Source organism: Crinia signifera, chromosome 2 (assembly GCF_055691185.1).
Source record: "Crinia signifera chromosome 2, ASM5569118v1, whole genome shotgun sequence".
Classification (NCBI taxonomy): domain Eukaryota; kingdom Metazoa; phylum Chordata; class Amphibia; order Anura; family Myobatrachidae; genus Crinia; species Crinia signifera.
The window spans coordinates 268,669,433-268,685,704 of record NC_139218.1 but is presented as its reverse complement, the minus strand read 5'-3'; the positions used below and the strand labels follow the sequence as shown (position 1 = coordinate 268,685,704).

Below are 16,272 nucleotides of genomic sequence, written 5' to 3'. Positions count from 1 at the left end.
TAGTAGATCGTTAGTGACTTTGGTCAGGGCAGTATATATTGGCATTACTCATGTAGTATATTGTAAAATAACAGATTTGTAATAGAGCCATAGTATATGTATTGGATAGTGTATCCCAGAGTGAAACCAAATCATGCCCATGTGTTAAACGTTTGATTTATGCGGTGTTCCCTAATGCAGACAAACCACTTCTTTTACTTCCGCCTTGTATTTTTGTTATGAAGACCTGGTCTAGAGAAAATCTCTTTTTCCATCCAGTATGCTGGACACATTGCATGACAGGAGGCTAAATTAGGTGTTGCGAACAGGGACTCCCCCTCCCTATGTGACTGAATACTAGTACAATCTTGGAAATGAAAGTATGTAGCATATTCTACTTAGTATTTTCTGATTTTGGAGATTCAACCTGTAATTAATATTTAAAAAAAATACATTTCCTGCAACTGATTGTGTAAATTGAACCATCAGAAAAAAAGGTGTCACTAACTGTTTCAGCCACACAATGGTTCAATCTATTGTGGAAAATGACCTTCATGCTATATATATTGGATATATAGGAAACAAATGCATTAGGTGGTTAGACTTAGGTTGCATCCTTAATATCTCTCATTATGGTATGCAAACATTCCAATCTATGGAAATATAATGCTGTGGGCAGTAGTATGTTGGATATCAGAGATATGAGAGACTTAACATACCATGTAAAATCCAAATAAACTGCTACAGTATTATTAACCTTAATAAAATTAATTTATACTCATTTCCAATCTATTATGAACACCTCACAGCTTATAATATTGTTTTTAGGCCAAAATGTTGCACAGAGGTAGCTGGGTGACTAAGCTAAGCGACACAAGTAGGTGGCACAAACACTGGACTGCTACCACACGCTTAGCAGCACCCCTGGGCTGATCCGGCACACTTAGCAGCACCCCTAGGCTGATCCGGCACGCTTAGCAGCACCCCTGGGCTGATCCGGCACACAGGGTAGCCCTAAAATAAAATAAAAAGTATTTGATTTTTTTTCAAAGAGCCCCTTTGTTCCTTTTTTAGTGGTTCCTCCACAGCAGTCCCCATATAGTAGCCCCCTTTTGATTTTTGGAAACCTTTTGAATGTAGAAAAAGACATGGATCGTCAAATCTGTGCCTTTTTTTTCAGAAACGGCCTTTAATTTGACAATTTTGCGGCCATTTCTGACAATGCAGATCCAACTTTTAAAATAGGTGGATCTGTCATGCCAATCCCATCCAAAAATGGGAGGCATTGAATATGATGGTCAATCTTTCAGATTATTACAAATATCAGGATTGAATACCTGCTAGCCACAAGACCTTAGGCTTTGTTTGTAAATCCAAGTCTATCCACTGAATCTATGTAGTTTTCCCACAAATAGGTACAGCTGCCCTCATAAATAATGCCATCCGTTTCTCTTATTACACATATAAATATGAAATCAATGCTTTAAAAAAAAAAAAAAAGACTTAACAAGAAATGTTCTAAAAACAAAATATATATCAATGGATATAATAAATATTTACATACATAATTATGAAATTTATAGAAAGGGATTTGTGGACATTTCATGTCTTGAAAACTTATTCTCCCGATCAACCTCCTCTGGGTCCTAACTTCACACTCTTATTACTTTAAAGGTTAGTTCATCGACATTGGAACCATGAAATGTTTTAAAATGTCTGAGGACTGTGTGATTATACATTTTTTTATTCTGATACTTGTACATGTACCTGAATTCTGATCGTTTTGTTTTGCCCATTAAAGATCTGAATTCAGGAACATGTACAAAGTATCAAAAATATGACGATCCTCAGACATTTTTAAACTCAACTAAAAAGTTGCGAAGATCTTTTTTTGTGGTCTATGTCTGGGGTCCTCAAACTATTTTGCTCCGGGACCCATCAGACAATAAAAACAATTACGGAACCCCAGCAAGTCAATGCAGAAGGTCATCACATCACATGTGCACATTCATGGCAGAATTGTGGAGGCAGAAAATGATGTGAGGAGTCTATAATAAGACAATTCAACAGATTTTTCAGGCTCCTTGAATCACTGACTGAGATTACAAAAGTCATCAGCCTTGATGGTCAAAAACATGTAGACGTGACCCCATGCGGAGGTCGGGGCCCACAGTTTGAGAACTACTGGTCTGTCTTCAGTGTTATTGTGCCAAGTGTATGAAACATTGGTACTTGTTTCCTAGCACGGCGCCAGCGACAAAAAATTGTATCCATTGGGACCCCCCGAAATCGCGTCCATCGCATACAACCAAATCGAATGCGATCGACGCAATTTTTACATTGGAATCAATGTAAAATTGTCCCTGAGACCCGATTTTTACATTGGCCCCAATTTTAAATGGCCCCCAGACCCCAATTTTTATTGTTTCCCAACCCTGATGGGTCAAATGCCCCCCATTGTTAACGCCACCCCACGATCAATGCCAACCCGAAGCGTGGCGAGCGCAGCGAGCCCGCAAAGGGCGGCGGTACGCGTTCTCTAACCTTTTTATACCACCACTATCCACGTCGGCGTGGAGTTGATTTTATATAGTGTGGCGAGCGCAGCGAGCCCCCGAGCCCGAAGCGTGGCGAGCGGACGCGCATTACTAAACAGGTATCACGCATCCCCTCACGGGGCTCGCTGCGCTAGCCACACTATATAAGATCAATTCCACGCCGACGTGAATAGTGGGGGTATGAAAAGGTCGGAGGACGCGTATCGCGGCCTCGCTGCGCTCTCCACGCTTCGGGTTGCCGTTCATCGTGGGGTGGCATTAACAATGGGGGGGGGGGGGCATTTGTCATGTAAAATACCCATAAGGGTGGGTATACAATGAAAAATCTGATCCATTGGCCCATTTAACATTGTAAAATCGCGTCCATCGGTTGCATCGCATGCCTTAACTTAAGGCATGCGATGGACGCGATTTTTTGAATATCGGGGAAAAGGCTAAAAATAGCCCTAAAATCGCTTCGGTCGCGTCCATCGCATACCTTAACTTAAGGTATGCGATCACCTATGACGGGCGCCGTGCTAGGAAACAAGTACCGAAACATTTAGTGCATTCTTGTTCATTAACTGTAGGGTGTCACTCTTAACTGTATTTTGAACCATGATTCATTTACAAACCAGTGTCCTTTTATCTTCTATAGTTGCAGAGTGACAATTACTATACCAGATTCAGATGGGCATCATAATTGTGCCTATAATTGTGCCTATTGTTCTCTCAGCTCTTCTACTTGTGGAAATGGGCTAGCAGAGATTTTCCTTGTCAAGGTGAATACAGTGGGATGTGTGGCTCTGTAACCTTGGCGCAGAGCATTATTCGTATTTACTGAATCCTGCCAGTCTGAGAGCAGTCATGCTGGGGGAGTACAAGAGATGTTATGATTTATCATTCAAGGGCTAAAGGGTCCTATAAAATGACTGGCTAATCTCACGCTTTTCAAAGCTCAGCGTAGCGTAGCAACAGAATTAGCCAGGTCATTGGAGTAAGGCAATTTAGCTTCACTTAGCTAGAACATTAGACACTAATTGAAAGAAATGTTTATTACTTGTTTATTGGCTGCCAGCTCAAGGAGAACAAAATAAAAAAAAAAATAGAAGCTCGGCCTGACTGCTACAATATTTCATGCATGGTTCCATTGATTGCAAAGTCTCTGTACAAACTACTACTTTTATTTATAGCTGAAATTTGCTGGTGCAGTAAGTAACCCGCCTTCTAATCTATAATGTATTACTTTCCTTAGTCACTAGAGGAAGTGTGTGATTTGCTGCATGCTGCACCTTTCCAGAACATTCTACCCAGAGTTCACGTTAAAGGTATGTCCCTATGTGAAGGTGTTCCCTAGTTATCAGTATCCCATCATTTTGGTATAATGTATTTGATTATAATTTGATGACACAAAAGGGGGAAAAATATTGAAACCTCATTAACTTCTACCCTCCTAATATAAAAAGGGATTGTGACGGAGGAGAGGAGGATGGTTGTAAGACCAGATGCAAAACCACTGAATGCATGCAGGCCACATTGGCCTGGAGCGGAAATATATGACAGCCCTATTGTGTGCTGCAGTAAGGGGTGTGACTAGTGTTGTGGGGACATGGCCAGTGTTGTAGGGGTGTGGTCTGGGCAGGAGGCATGGCATGCGCTAGCATGTGGCTAGCTGGGACAAAATGGTGAAAGACGAAACAGTCTAGCCTCCCTCATGTCAACCAGCCGCTAACGTTAAAGAGAATGAACACCAGAACACGCTTCTAGCAACAAAAGGTTGCGTTCTGGTCTAGAGCTGTAGCTACACCTGCACCATTGTTAACCCTGCCCTGCACAGAATACTGAAAAATGTCTGTTTCTGGTAGATATTGTACTAGTTGCTGTTCTATTTCCTAGATAATTTATTCTGCATTTTATGATGAGCATTTTTAGATTTTGTTGCCAGTTTGGTCTCCCATGCCCCATGCTTACATTTGCCTTCTTTTGTTTAATCTTTTCTGTTGACTTCTCAAGCTCTTCCTTGCCTAACTTTCCTATACATCCTTCTACCTATGTTATCATCCTGGGGTCTCTGTGCAGCAGGAAGCACAGACATGGGAGACTTCCTCTTACTTTTCAGAATTGTACTGTAATGTCCTCTACAAGAACATCATGTATTATGGAAGGCTTCTCATGCTTTGCCAGTACTAGATCTCATGTCACTACAAGCAATCGGTCTGATAATTAGTTCATGTTAATGGATCTCCACTGAAGATCACATTGAACTTCAAAGGGCCCTTGTTTAAATGTTGGGGGCTAAATTCTACTAAAAATATGGATTACCACAAAGGCTTTTAGAGTTTGTTTTCTTGTTTCTTTAATGTTTATACTTTTAATATGTTTACTTCAGAGGGGGAACGCCTGGAAGCGAAGATGAAAAGACTGGAATCAAAATATGCTCCCCTCCACTTGGTGCCTCTCATAGAGCGATTAGGCACCCCTCAGGTAATGTCCCTCACTGCAGGCAACATCACAGCTGTGTATTATGTGGATTATAATTGGAACAGGGCTAATTATGCTTTATTTACACAGCAAATTGCCATCGCAAGGGAAGGGGACTTGCTGACTAAAGAAAGACTTTGCTGTGGCCTTTCCATGTTTGAAGTGATTCTTACCAGAGTGCGGACCTTCCTGGATGATCCCATTTGGCGTGGCCCACTTCCCAGCAATGGTGTGATGCACGTGGATGAGTGTGTGGAATTCCATCGTCTCTGGAGCGCCATGCAGTTTGTCTACTGTATCCCAGTGGGTGCCCATGAATTCACTGTAGAGTGAGTGTTACACATTCCTTATTGCTTGTAGTAAAAGGATGACTTGATGCTTAATGGTCTGTTTTTATAAATGTAATGAGGTTGGTATACAGCTTGGTACATGACGTGCTAACAAACCATGACCAAACAGGAAACGTACATACACAGGAAAATGCAAGTGAACATACAAGAGGAGAACGGAGACACAGCTTGGTGCAGACAATACTGGCTCACAAATACATTGTGTGTGTTTGATTATTTTGTATCTGATATTACAGGCAATGCTTCGGAGATGGACTGCACTGGGCTGGCTGTATGATCATTGTACTACTGGGGCAACACCGGCGGTTTGATGTTTTAGACTTCTGCTATCATCTACTGAAAGTGCAGAAACATGATGGCAAGGATGAAGTCATAAAGAATGTGGTAAGTAAAGAGTTGACAATCAAACTGTAGCAATATACAGTAGGTTTGTTTGGGTGTCCATTGCAGCACTATAATTGTAGTTCACTGTGTATAGACCTCCTTTATTTTCTACCCATCACCTTCTTTTAAAGGAAAGTACAAATATATATTTCAAATGGATTGGATGGAGACAACTATGAACAAAGATAAAATGGCTAAACAATCATTTAGTTCTTGGGACAGATACATTGGTAGCTTACTGGGTTATTTTCTACGAAGAATTAAACACTCCCTAAAAAATCCAAAATGGTACAAATAGATAAATAGGTGACACCCCCCTCCCATTATAATTGGCACGTGACACTCTCCTGGTGTGATATGATAGTTGTTACCTGAATATTTATATTTTTCATATTATGACACATCTTGTTACAAAAAATGTAGTGGGGGCATATGATTTTGTATATGATGCTATGCTGCGGAATATGTGTGCGCTATATAAGAAACTTTTAATAAATACTGTAATTAACAATTGCGTGAAATAAATGAGCTGTAATTTCTATCTGATTCACTGTCTGTTCTGTTGAGTGATGCGTTAATAAAGTAAAAAAAAAAAAAAATAGCCCCTCAAATGCCTCTTCATTCTAGGTGTTATATTCCTCACCTTGCAAGCTCTGTGCTCACCCCACTAAAATAGTATTACCCCTAAGTGCTGTTTTGTTACCCATCTGCTGCTACTTCCTTGTACAGTTCTTGGTGTGTTCAGTCATCATCACAGGCCACTTGCCTAGGTCTATTCTTCTGTGAGGTCAATTGCATGGGATATCTAGAGTTATGGGCCCCATACATCAGCAATTAATTGTGACAATCCTCCATTCTGGAGATGATTTGTCACAATTAATTTTTAATGTGTGGGCTCCCCCTTTTGGCAGAGCCCACACATTAAAATTGATCAGGATCGCCAATCGATTGCTGAATCAGATTTTTAAATATGTTTAATAATCTGGTATTATCTGCAGTTCTTTTTTATATTTGTGGGCATTCCCATCTCATCTTCTTCTATTTAAATTATGAAAATAAGTGACAGCTGAAACGACAATTGATTGAGGTGATGTATGGGCACTTCCCAGATGTGAAGATGCAATCTTTTGATGGAAAAAATCTGGCGATCACTGAACTAAATCTGTAATGTGTAGGGCAAGTCAAATAGATTGTAGAAACCATTTATCTGGCCAAAAAATCACTGGATCTGAGAAGCAATTAATTGTGATCGCAGGTGTATGGGGCCCATTCCATTTATCGGTTATAATCCATGTGTTACTTTAGAAAAGATGATTCAGGTACTAGCTAGATGAACCGTATATTACTCAATAGCTATTTGAGTTCCGGTGACTGAATATTACTCAGTGGAGCTGTTTATTCCAAAATGGTTCCTGCAAAGAACCTACCCAGTGATAAATGTCCATGGTCTTAAAATACCACCTTTTTTAAAATACTTTTGCTTGGCTACTTTGACTTTTACCCAAAGTTGGTGATTTCCTGGCTATGCCCATTTTCCAATATCAGGATTGCATATCCGTCCTAGTCAATATCTCCACTATCTTTCTACACATATAAAAATGTAGATCTCTCACTGCCCGTAGAAAGATACATATAGTGGCATTTCTAAAAACTAAGTTTAATGTATAGAACTTACCAATGTCATATTCAGGATAAATATATAAACATAAGGGGTGGTTACAAATTGACTGGGACATAGACATGAAGATAATGTAGAATAACCAGTTCAACAACTGTTTTGATTTATTTCTTGTAGCCCTTGAAGAAAATGGTAGAACGCATCCGTAAGTTCCAGATTCTCAATGATGAAATATTTACCATCTTGGACAAGTACTTGAAGTCAGGAGATGGAGAGAATACACCGGTAGAACATGTACGATGCTTCCAGCCCCCCATCCACCAGTCACTGGCCAGCAATTAAGGCTCTACTCACTGTATTATATGCATTACATTGCCACTGTATGATGATACTGTATTCTCTGCTAGAGGCTGCAAAATAGCAGCCATATTTTTTATTCTTTTGTGCAGTAGATGAACATTATATTAATGAATTTAAAAAAAAATGGAGACCTGACCAATTCCTTTTTAGAACATCTAGAGCAGGGATGGGGAACCTTCGGCCCTCCAGCTGTTGCTGAACTATACATCCCAGCATGCACTGCTACAGTTTTGCTATTTTGGCAAGCTAAAACTGTAGCAAAGCATTTTGGGAGGTGTAGTTTAACAGCTGGAGGGCCGAAGGTTCCCACTCCCTGATCTAGAGGGATAGCACAATGTGTGGTCTTTATAGAAGCCTCCGTGCTACTAACGTGGTTTTGAATTAAGTGGCTGCAATATAAATTATTTTCCCAATAAGAGTTACTGCTGTATAACACTACTGGTCACACTGATTATCTTTTTTAAAAATATTATTTTTTACATTCTGGGATAAAAATGCATACAGATTATGTAATTAAGGGGTTCTTAAGACTTTACTTTTTAATAACAATGTCTCTCACTTGTAAAAATGTAATCTCTAATAAATAAGGCTTTCCTGTCAAGTTTGAAATAAACATTTATATTAACATATATCTGAATATTGTACTTGCAAAATGAAACAATATTTTTTTATTACGCAGTTATTTTTTTTCTACAGTCGCTTATAGGGTCTGTACAATTCCATCCCCTGTGCTTCTATTGCTTTATAAAGCTGGGTACTAATGCTGCAAACATACAACTGATATAAGTACCATCGACAGTGAACCTGCCCCGCTGTGCTGCCTGCACTCAGTGTGCTCAATGAAGCCCTGCTCCCGGAGCGCAGACTTAGTCACCTCCGGACGCTGGCAGCCAATCAGAGCTTGTGTACTGGCAACCGCTCTGATTGGCTAACAAGCTCAGATTGGCTCACCAGCCGGTGACTCATTTTAATTGGCCGCTGACGTCCAGAGGCTAAGATGACTGCGCTCCTAGAGCAGGGCTTCATTCACTGTACTGAGCATGGGGGGGTTGTGGACTCGGAGCCAGACTGTAAGTGCCTAGTGACATTGAGTACATCATTATTGTTCATTCATTCCCAACATCATTAACATGGGTGAGGTTATTGTGGTTCCTAGGTTAGCTTCAACTGGTTCACTAATATTTAACTTTTTCCTTTCTATAGTATCTGGTTTTCATATAACACATTCACACCGCACCTTGGATCCGGGTTGGTGATGTGTCAACCCAGGTCGAAGTGTGGTGTGCAAGCACCGAAGCTTACGGCCCGCATTAACTGACCTGGTTATAAAGAGGGCTAAAACAAAGTGCATACAGATCCCTGTTGAATGGTGATACTTCATGAGCTTTGACTATATTGTTTCTGAATGGACTGCAGCTGGAGGGGGAACAGTGGTGGCTTTACTGCCTGGGAACTGGCTAGTTGTGTTTAGCATCTTGGCAACCTTGCCATAGCTCCTATGTTTATATTATGTGGAGGGTATCAGCCATACTAGCTGATTCTCTAGCTTCCCTCTCTCGAAGTCTGCAGCACCCTGCCCCTTCCATAGGTAACTTGGTGCAAAGTAGGCACACTGGGGGGGTATGAGACACCCACTTTAAATGGACGACAGCAGTGGGTAGCTGTTTCTGTCAACTCTTTTGGTGATTACAGTAAGCCACCCAAAATATTTTCAGCAACAATGTGCTGCCTGCAGTGATGAGACTGCAGTACAGATGCTGCATGGTGACTAAATGCCAGGCTGACCAGCAGTGATCTGGAAACACTGAGCAGTTTTGGCCTGCCCAATCACCGTGACCAATAGTCAGTGGGACAAATTGGGGCTGGAGGCACAGGTGCAAATTAGGCGTGGGGTTCCTTTTGAGATTGGATTGATAGTTGCTAAAAATCTGTCTCCCGGGAGCTGCGTAGTTGGCGTTTCTTCCTGTTTAAATCAGTTGCAAGAATATCAGGGAGAGCCCAGGCTGGTGTGTTTGCATATGATGTAACCACACCAGGCAACAGGTTAATGGGGTCTTTAGTCTTTTACATATTGTGGTGAGTTTTGGAAGGAATTAACTAGAGCACAGAAAAAATAGGACCTAGTGTCAGAAAACATTTAGTAGGGGAGTATCTGATGAGATGACCATTATAAGAAACAAACACTGTGCAGCATTGTCTGAATATACATTATTTCACCTACTGGAAACAATGAATGTGAATGATAGATTGGGCACATCATGACATGTTTTAATTCTACAGCACCAGATTGACCTCATGTTTCAACTACACTCCAAACTGCATTACCTAAAGATTTGCCTGCCTCTATTTTCTTTTCTGCATTTTACCAAGCAGATTATAGTTTTATTGCATGGCACATAGATGGCTGTGGGCACAAGTCTTGTTATACATAATATATGAACGCTGTATATCACCAAGCATCTTTTTTTTTTTTCTGTTAAATAGCATCTTATTCACAACACAGGCAAATAGGATACAAATGCATCCTGTGCTTATTTAAATGATGTGCAGCTGTATTTGCATAAGAAATGGAAGGTTAGTGTTTTCAAAGAAAACGCACACTTTTCATATTAAGATACAACCAGGGTCATATACAAAATAGAGACATGCATCATGTTGTAATCAGCAGCAGTTGCTTGTACATCCTTTCCAGTTTTTGCAAATAAGAAATGTTAATGATAAAAAGTTGTAAATGTTAAACAGCCTCTAGTTCCAATCGCACCACACTTCAAGATTGCTATAAGCTTACGATGTGGTGTGCATTGGAAAGTACAAAATATGTGCAGCTAATAATTATTGTGCTAAATCACATCTATTGTTCAAATCCTACACTGTTTTAGCATATCTCATGAAATTTGAACTAGATGCAATCTAGTACATAATTCAGTGTGTGGGCACTTATATACAAGACCGCAATTAGCAATGGGATAGCACCAATTCAGAACCTTCACATACCTGCAGCGTATTAGTACACATTGCAGTATGTAAAACAGTATTATGTAAAAGGGATTGGAACCTGGGTGCTGTATTGGAAAACAAACAGTTGCAATAAATAGTATTGCATTAATTTGATTAAAATGTTAAACAGTGGAGTACATCAGGAATCAATGCTTTAATATCTTTGTTGGTGACATTGCAAGCGGTATTGCAGGTTATATATACCTTTTTGCAGATGACAAAGATCCGTAACAGGGTAGATAGACATGGCATGAGGAACAAATGAATGATCCATTTAGACTTCTTGAATGGTCAGGATAATGGCAACTACAGTCAAACGTAAATCATGAACAGGTTCTAAAAACCCAAAGGCTACATACAGTACCACAGGTATTATGATGGAAACTAATGAGGATGAATTGGATTTAGGACTCACCATTTCTAATTACTTAAAGGCCAGGAAACAATGCAATAAAGTAAAGAAATGATTGGACAGTCAGATGCTTAGTTGCATAGGTAGAGGAAGCCACTATCAGTAATTGGTACAACCTGATTTGGAATGTTGTGTGCAATTCTGGAGACTAAGGGTAGGCTGTAATATAGGGGCAGATGGATGTATCTCTTGTTAAAGCTTAATACAAGTGTGATAAGGAGAGATTAACGCAGGGCTCGACAAACCCCGGGGGCCAGGTCGCCACGGCGACCAGATTCTGCTTCCTGGCGACCAGATTTTGTTGGGGAGGAAGCAGAGCCGGGTGCAGTTGCGGTAACAGGTCAAGTAGTCATTAATCTACCTGGCGGTATGAGACAGGCACAAAGTCCATCCCTAAGGAGCAGGTCCGCCGCAGCATCGGGGGCCAATCACAGTTTGCGGCTCAGCAGCCAATCAGACCGCCGTGAGCTCTGGTCTGGCGCAAGATCAAAATAGCCATGGCAGAACGTGGGGTAGCCCTGCGTCGAACCGAGGGGTGAATTCATGAAGCTTGGAGAAGTGTTATCTATCCCCATAAAGAACGTTATGAGCAAGGTGATAATGGTTCAGCCAATCAGCTCTTACCTGTCAATTTACATATTGTAGCTGATTGGCTGAACCATTATCACCTTGCTCATAACGTTCTTTATAGGGATAGATAACACTTCTCCAAGCTTCATAAATTCACCCCCAAGCCTCCCCACTGCCGCGGCGTAGCAATCAGCACCAGCACCTCCTCCTGTCTGCTCCCCCGGCTCTCGCTCAGCGTGAGCCAGGATTCAACTCCTAGAAAAGCGGCGCCCCGACACCTGCTCCCCCCCCCCCTCTTCGGCTTCCTACTGCCTGTCCAGTCCCTGCACTGGGGCAGCCACTTGGTTCGCGTCCCTCAGGCTCCGGCTGGATGTAGCCGACAGCCCCCCCTGTGCTCCGTGCAGACCTCAGTATTCCTTACCACACTGGGAGGAGGCTGCTCAGAGTGACAGCTCCGGCGGGGCAGGCACCTCCCACGGCGCAGCGGTCAGCACCATCACACCAGTACCCCCCTCCTGTCCGCTCCCCCGGCTCTCATTCGGTGTCCCCGCTTGGATGTAGCCGACAGTGGCCCCTGTGCTCCGTGCACACAGGAGACGCGTCCACAGGGTGGGGGGGGCTGCTGCGTACCGGGGATTCCCCACTGCTGAGTGGGAGCAGCAGTGGGAGAGCTGTGCTAGTATGGTATCATAGGGAGAGCTGCATCGGGTATGGCCTCAGTGAGAGAGCTGGGACAGGGATATGGCATCAGGGGCAGAGCTGTGCTAGTATGACATCATAGAGAGAACTGCAACAGGCGTATTTTGCCAGGGGGATAGCTGCGTCAGGGGTATGGTGCCAGGGGGATAGCTGCGTCAGGGGTATGGCCTCAACGGAAGAGATGTGTCAGGGGTAAGGGATATATATAATTAATTACATTCCACTGTTGCCAAGCTTTTTGGCAGGGGGAGCAAAATTTATAGTTACGCCACTACGCAGTGTACCTGCTCTAATACAGCTGGGTGGATTGAGGACTTCTCTGCCTGGCTGTTACCGTTACCACGGATGGTAACGGCAGGGAAGAGAAAGGAACAGTTCCCCATAGCAACGAGCATGTTAACCCCATGGCACCACATGTAACTCCTGGCAACGAGCATGTAAGTAGTAAGTTGAACTTATGTGGCATAATATGTAATAGGCATTACGCTGTTTGGTATTATATGTGATGGGCATTACAGCATGTGGTGCATTACAGTGTTTGGTATATGTAATGGGCATTATGGCGTGTGATATATTTAATGGGCATTATGGCGTGTGGTGTAATATGTCATAGGTATTACGGTGTGTGGCGTAGTATGTCATAGGTATTATGGCATGTGGTATAAGACGTAATGGGTGTGTGACATGTGTAATAGGCATTACAGTGTAAATTTTGGGTGCGCGGCTTTGGCACGCACTGTTCCTATTTTTAGTTTGTCTGGCTCCTACTTTTTCATCCTGGCTCCTAGATTTTAAAGAAATTTGTCAAGCCCTGGATTAACGTCCAGCCAATCAGCTCCTTACTGACTTTTTTCAAACACAGGCCGTAACATAGCAGTTGGCAGGTGATTGGCTGTACGTTTATTTCTCCTCATCACCCTTGGATTTATCTCGTTAAAGCTTAATACATCTGCCCCAAAGTCAGAGTTGGCAGTCATACAGGATGGTGGCAGAATCTTTTTAAGGAGCAATCATTTATAAGGTTCAACGATGCCTTGTAAAAGAATTGTCCCGTAAAAGGAAAGAGAATCACAAAAAAATAAGTAACTAGGATCCTGCTCTTGTGCCTACAGCACAAAACTTACTCAGAAAGACTTGAAGATTTAAACATTTATAGTTTGAAGTAGAGAAAGGTAGGTGACATGATTAAAACTTTCAAATATCCCAAGGGTTTTAACAAGATACAGAAGGAAAACATTCATCAAAATAAAGAGTAATATTCACATGCCCTGAAACTGGGAGGTTTAGAGGAGATTTAAGAAGAAATTACTTCACAGAAAGGGGAGGGCAAGCCATCAAATTCTGTATTATTCACTAGTGAGAGAAAAGTAGAAAAATCCAAGAACTTTGATCTGGGAAGTATAAAAAAACATTTTATATCTAGCTCTGATCTGAATAAAATACTCCTCCTTCCAGACTGAAAGGCAGCACGCATTGCCAGCCATGACCACAGGCAGAATTCTAACCCAGAGGTTACTTCTCCTATGCAAGACCTGCACAGCCCCTACATACATGGTCTGTCATGTGCATTAGAACACTTATTGGGAGTACTATTCTGACCTTTCAACGGTTAACCTGGCCATACATCTACAGATTGATTGTCAGATCTGGCTGGTTGCCACAAAAAACCTGGTAATATCTGAATGACAGTTTTTGGCAGTTTTCCAGCATTTCAAAGCAAATGGTCAACTGTCATTTGCTCTGATCCATTACCAGGATTTTGTTCCAACCATCCAGATCTGATAATCAATCTGTAGATGTATGGCCAGTTTAAGGCTAGCACTTCTGTGATACTTGCAGATACAGATTTTAACATTTAAATGAAAAGGTGAGGAGTCCCTCGACAGGGAAATTGTACCAAATTCAGTAGCCTACTGGCTATGTGGCTTGACTTGTGAGATGTACCAGTGGAAACAATGGACCCGGACATGCGCTATAACTAGGGTAGGCTACATTCACAAAGCAAGCAGGAGGAGGAGTTTGCAGGTGCACACTAAATATAAATGCTAGACCTTTTAATATCTTTGCTATATTGCATTGGAGGTTATTAGCATAATGATGGCCATTATTATGGGCTTGTCCACCGTGTCCAGGTTACCTCAATAGGACAAGTCCCTAACACTACTCTAAGACAGGTCCAGGGCACAGGGCCCCCCAGGCCAGCCCAGCAGAACCACCCCATGGCATCACATAAGTGTGAAATTGAAGTGATAGTAAGAGGGATAGGGGAAATTATATGTGATAAGATTTACCTAGGTAAGAGGTAATAATAAATGTGGAGGGTGCTACATATATACTAAACAAACTAAAGGGGTGATGGAAAGTGTACAATATGATGCCATGGAGCAGCCCAGCAACAGCAGCCCAAAGAGCCCTGCGCCCCAAACACAGTCCCACAGACTAACACTCAGTATATATATATATATATATATATATATGAGACAGGCAGCGGCACTCTTAGGAAATTTTCAATGTATTCAAAACGTGACCAAAAGGGGACTAGCCCCTTTGTCAAGGTGTAGGTACACCTTGACAAAGGGGCTAGTCCCCGAAACGTTGGTTTTGGTCACGTTTTGAATACATTGAAAATTTCCTAAGAGTGCCGCTGCCTGTCTCATTCTTCTTCATCTATTTATATATATATATATATAGTAGGACTTACCCTAATAGTGCCAAGCTGAAATGTGCAGTCTTGAATGTTGGACTCCAACCTAGTTAAAAGCTGAAATGTGCAGTCTTGAATGTTGGACTCCAACCTAGTTAAAAACAATCTGAGACAGGCGGGTGGGGTGCTAGTTAAGGAGGAAGGCGTCTCTAGTTCCTTCCAGTGTGTATGAATACACAAAATATAGTACATAGGGGGAGGGGCCCTAAACTGCACACCCTGGATCCTCCTGCTTGCTGCACTACAGGTCTCAGCAGGTAGCACCTCATATGTCCAGGGTGTGCAGTTTAGGGCCCATCCCCCTATGTACATTCACAAAGCTTTCATAGAGAGGTATTCCCACATGCATGGGCAGACCACTATAAAAGCTTCATACACCTCAAGCAAATTTGATTAATTCAATAAAACATAACACACTCTCCACCTCCTATATTACAACAGCCGTGACTAGCCCCTAGAATAGATTCCCGAAACTGATAAAATAGATTGCCATTGTTCCTTTAGAAAGCCTATATGTGGATGGTACCTCTAGTTCAAACAGCAATATATAGATAGGATGGCTGTGTGGCTGTGGAGTGCAAAACCGATACTAATTTCAGAGTAACCTGTAGTGAGTAAGCTGCTGCCTGCTCCTGTGTCTATCTCTTGTTTGGTTTACTTTCCTCAGCAAGTTAGGGAAAGCCCTGTCGGGGAGGAGGTGTTAGGTAAAGATAGTGCCGCTCCTCCCCAGTGTCAAGCAGCAAGAGGCCATCATCCAAAAGTAAAGCCACCCCAAAAAAAAAAAAACATGCAGTCTTTTTCCTGAGGTAATGGACTATAAAAAAAAAAAAAAACCTTACTATGCCATATGCAAAAAAACTATAGGAACTATTCTAGTTGATTTATTAATAGAACGCCGAAAAATGCTTCAACTCACATGGTTTTAAATTATGCATGGTAAAGTTATTTCCAGAGATAAATACTCTTACTCCCAATATCCTCTCAGGACGTCAAACATATTCCCCACATCCATGATGTCCACTAAGTCATTTACTGAAGGTAATGACTGTTGCGGGGCATGAAGTTCTATAGATAAATAACTAGCTTGGAATGGCGACCGTTGGCAACATCAGTAAACATGAAAGTAAATCTTAGGTGTAGCCAAGTGTGTAAATTGTATTTTCAATACTTTTTTTTTTTTT

At 41.8% G+C, this 16,272-nt stretch overlaps 1 protein-coding gene across 3 annotated transcripts in view; it reads left to right on the top strand.

Moving 5' to 3' along the window:
* The window catches only part of CYFIP1 (cytoplasmic FMR1 interacting protein 1), a 123,615-nt gene extending 115,277 nt beyond the window's left edge, over positions 1 to 8,338 (top strand). For all 3 annotated transcript variants that reach the window (XM_083168595.1, XM_083168594.1, XM_083168596.1), the window contains 5 exons: positions 3,772 to 3,844; positions 4,906 to 5,000; positions 5,088 to 5,326; positions 5,584 to 5,731; positions 7,527 to 8,338. In XM_083168595.1, the coding sequence (XP_083024721.1) occupies positions 3,772 to 3,844; positions 4,906 to 5,000; positions 5,088 to 5,326; positions 5,584 to 5,731; positions 7,527 to 7,691 (720 nt within the window). In that variant the 3' untranslated portion in view covers positions 7,692 to 8,338. The remainder of the gene's footprint in view (positions 1 to 3,771; positions 3,845 to 4,905; positions 5,001 to 5,087; positions 5,327 to 5,583; positions 5,732 to 7,526) is intronic.
* The last annotated feature ends 7,934 nt before the right edge of the window (positions 8,339 to 16,272 follow it).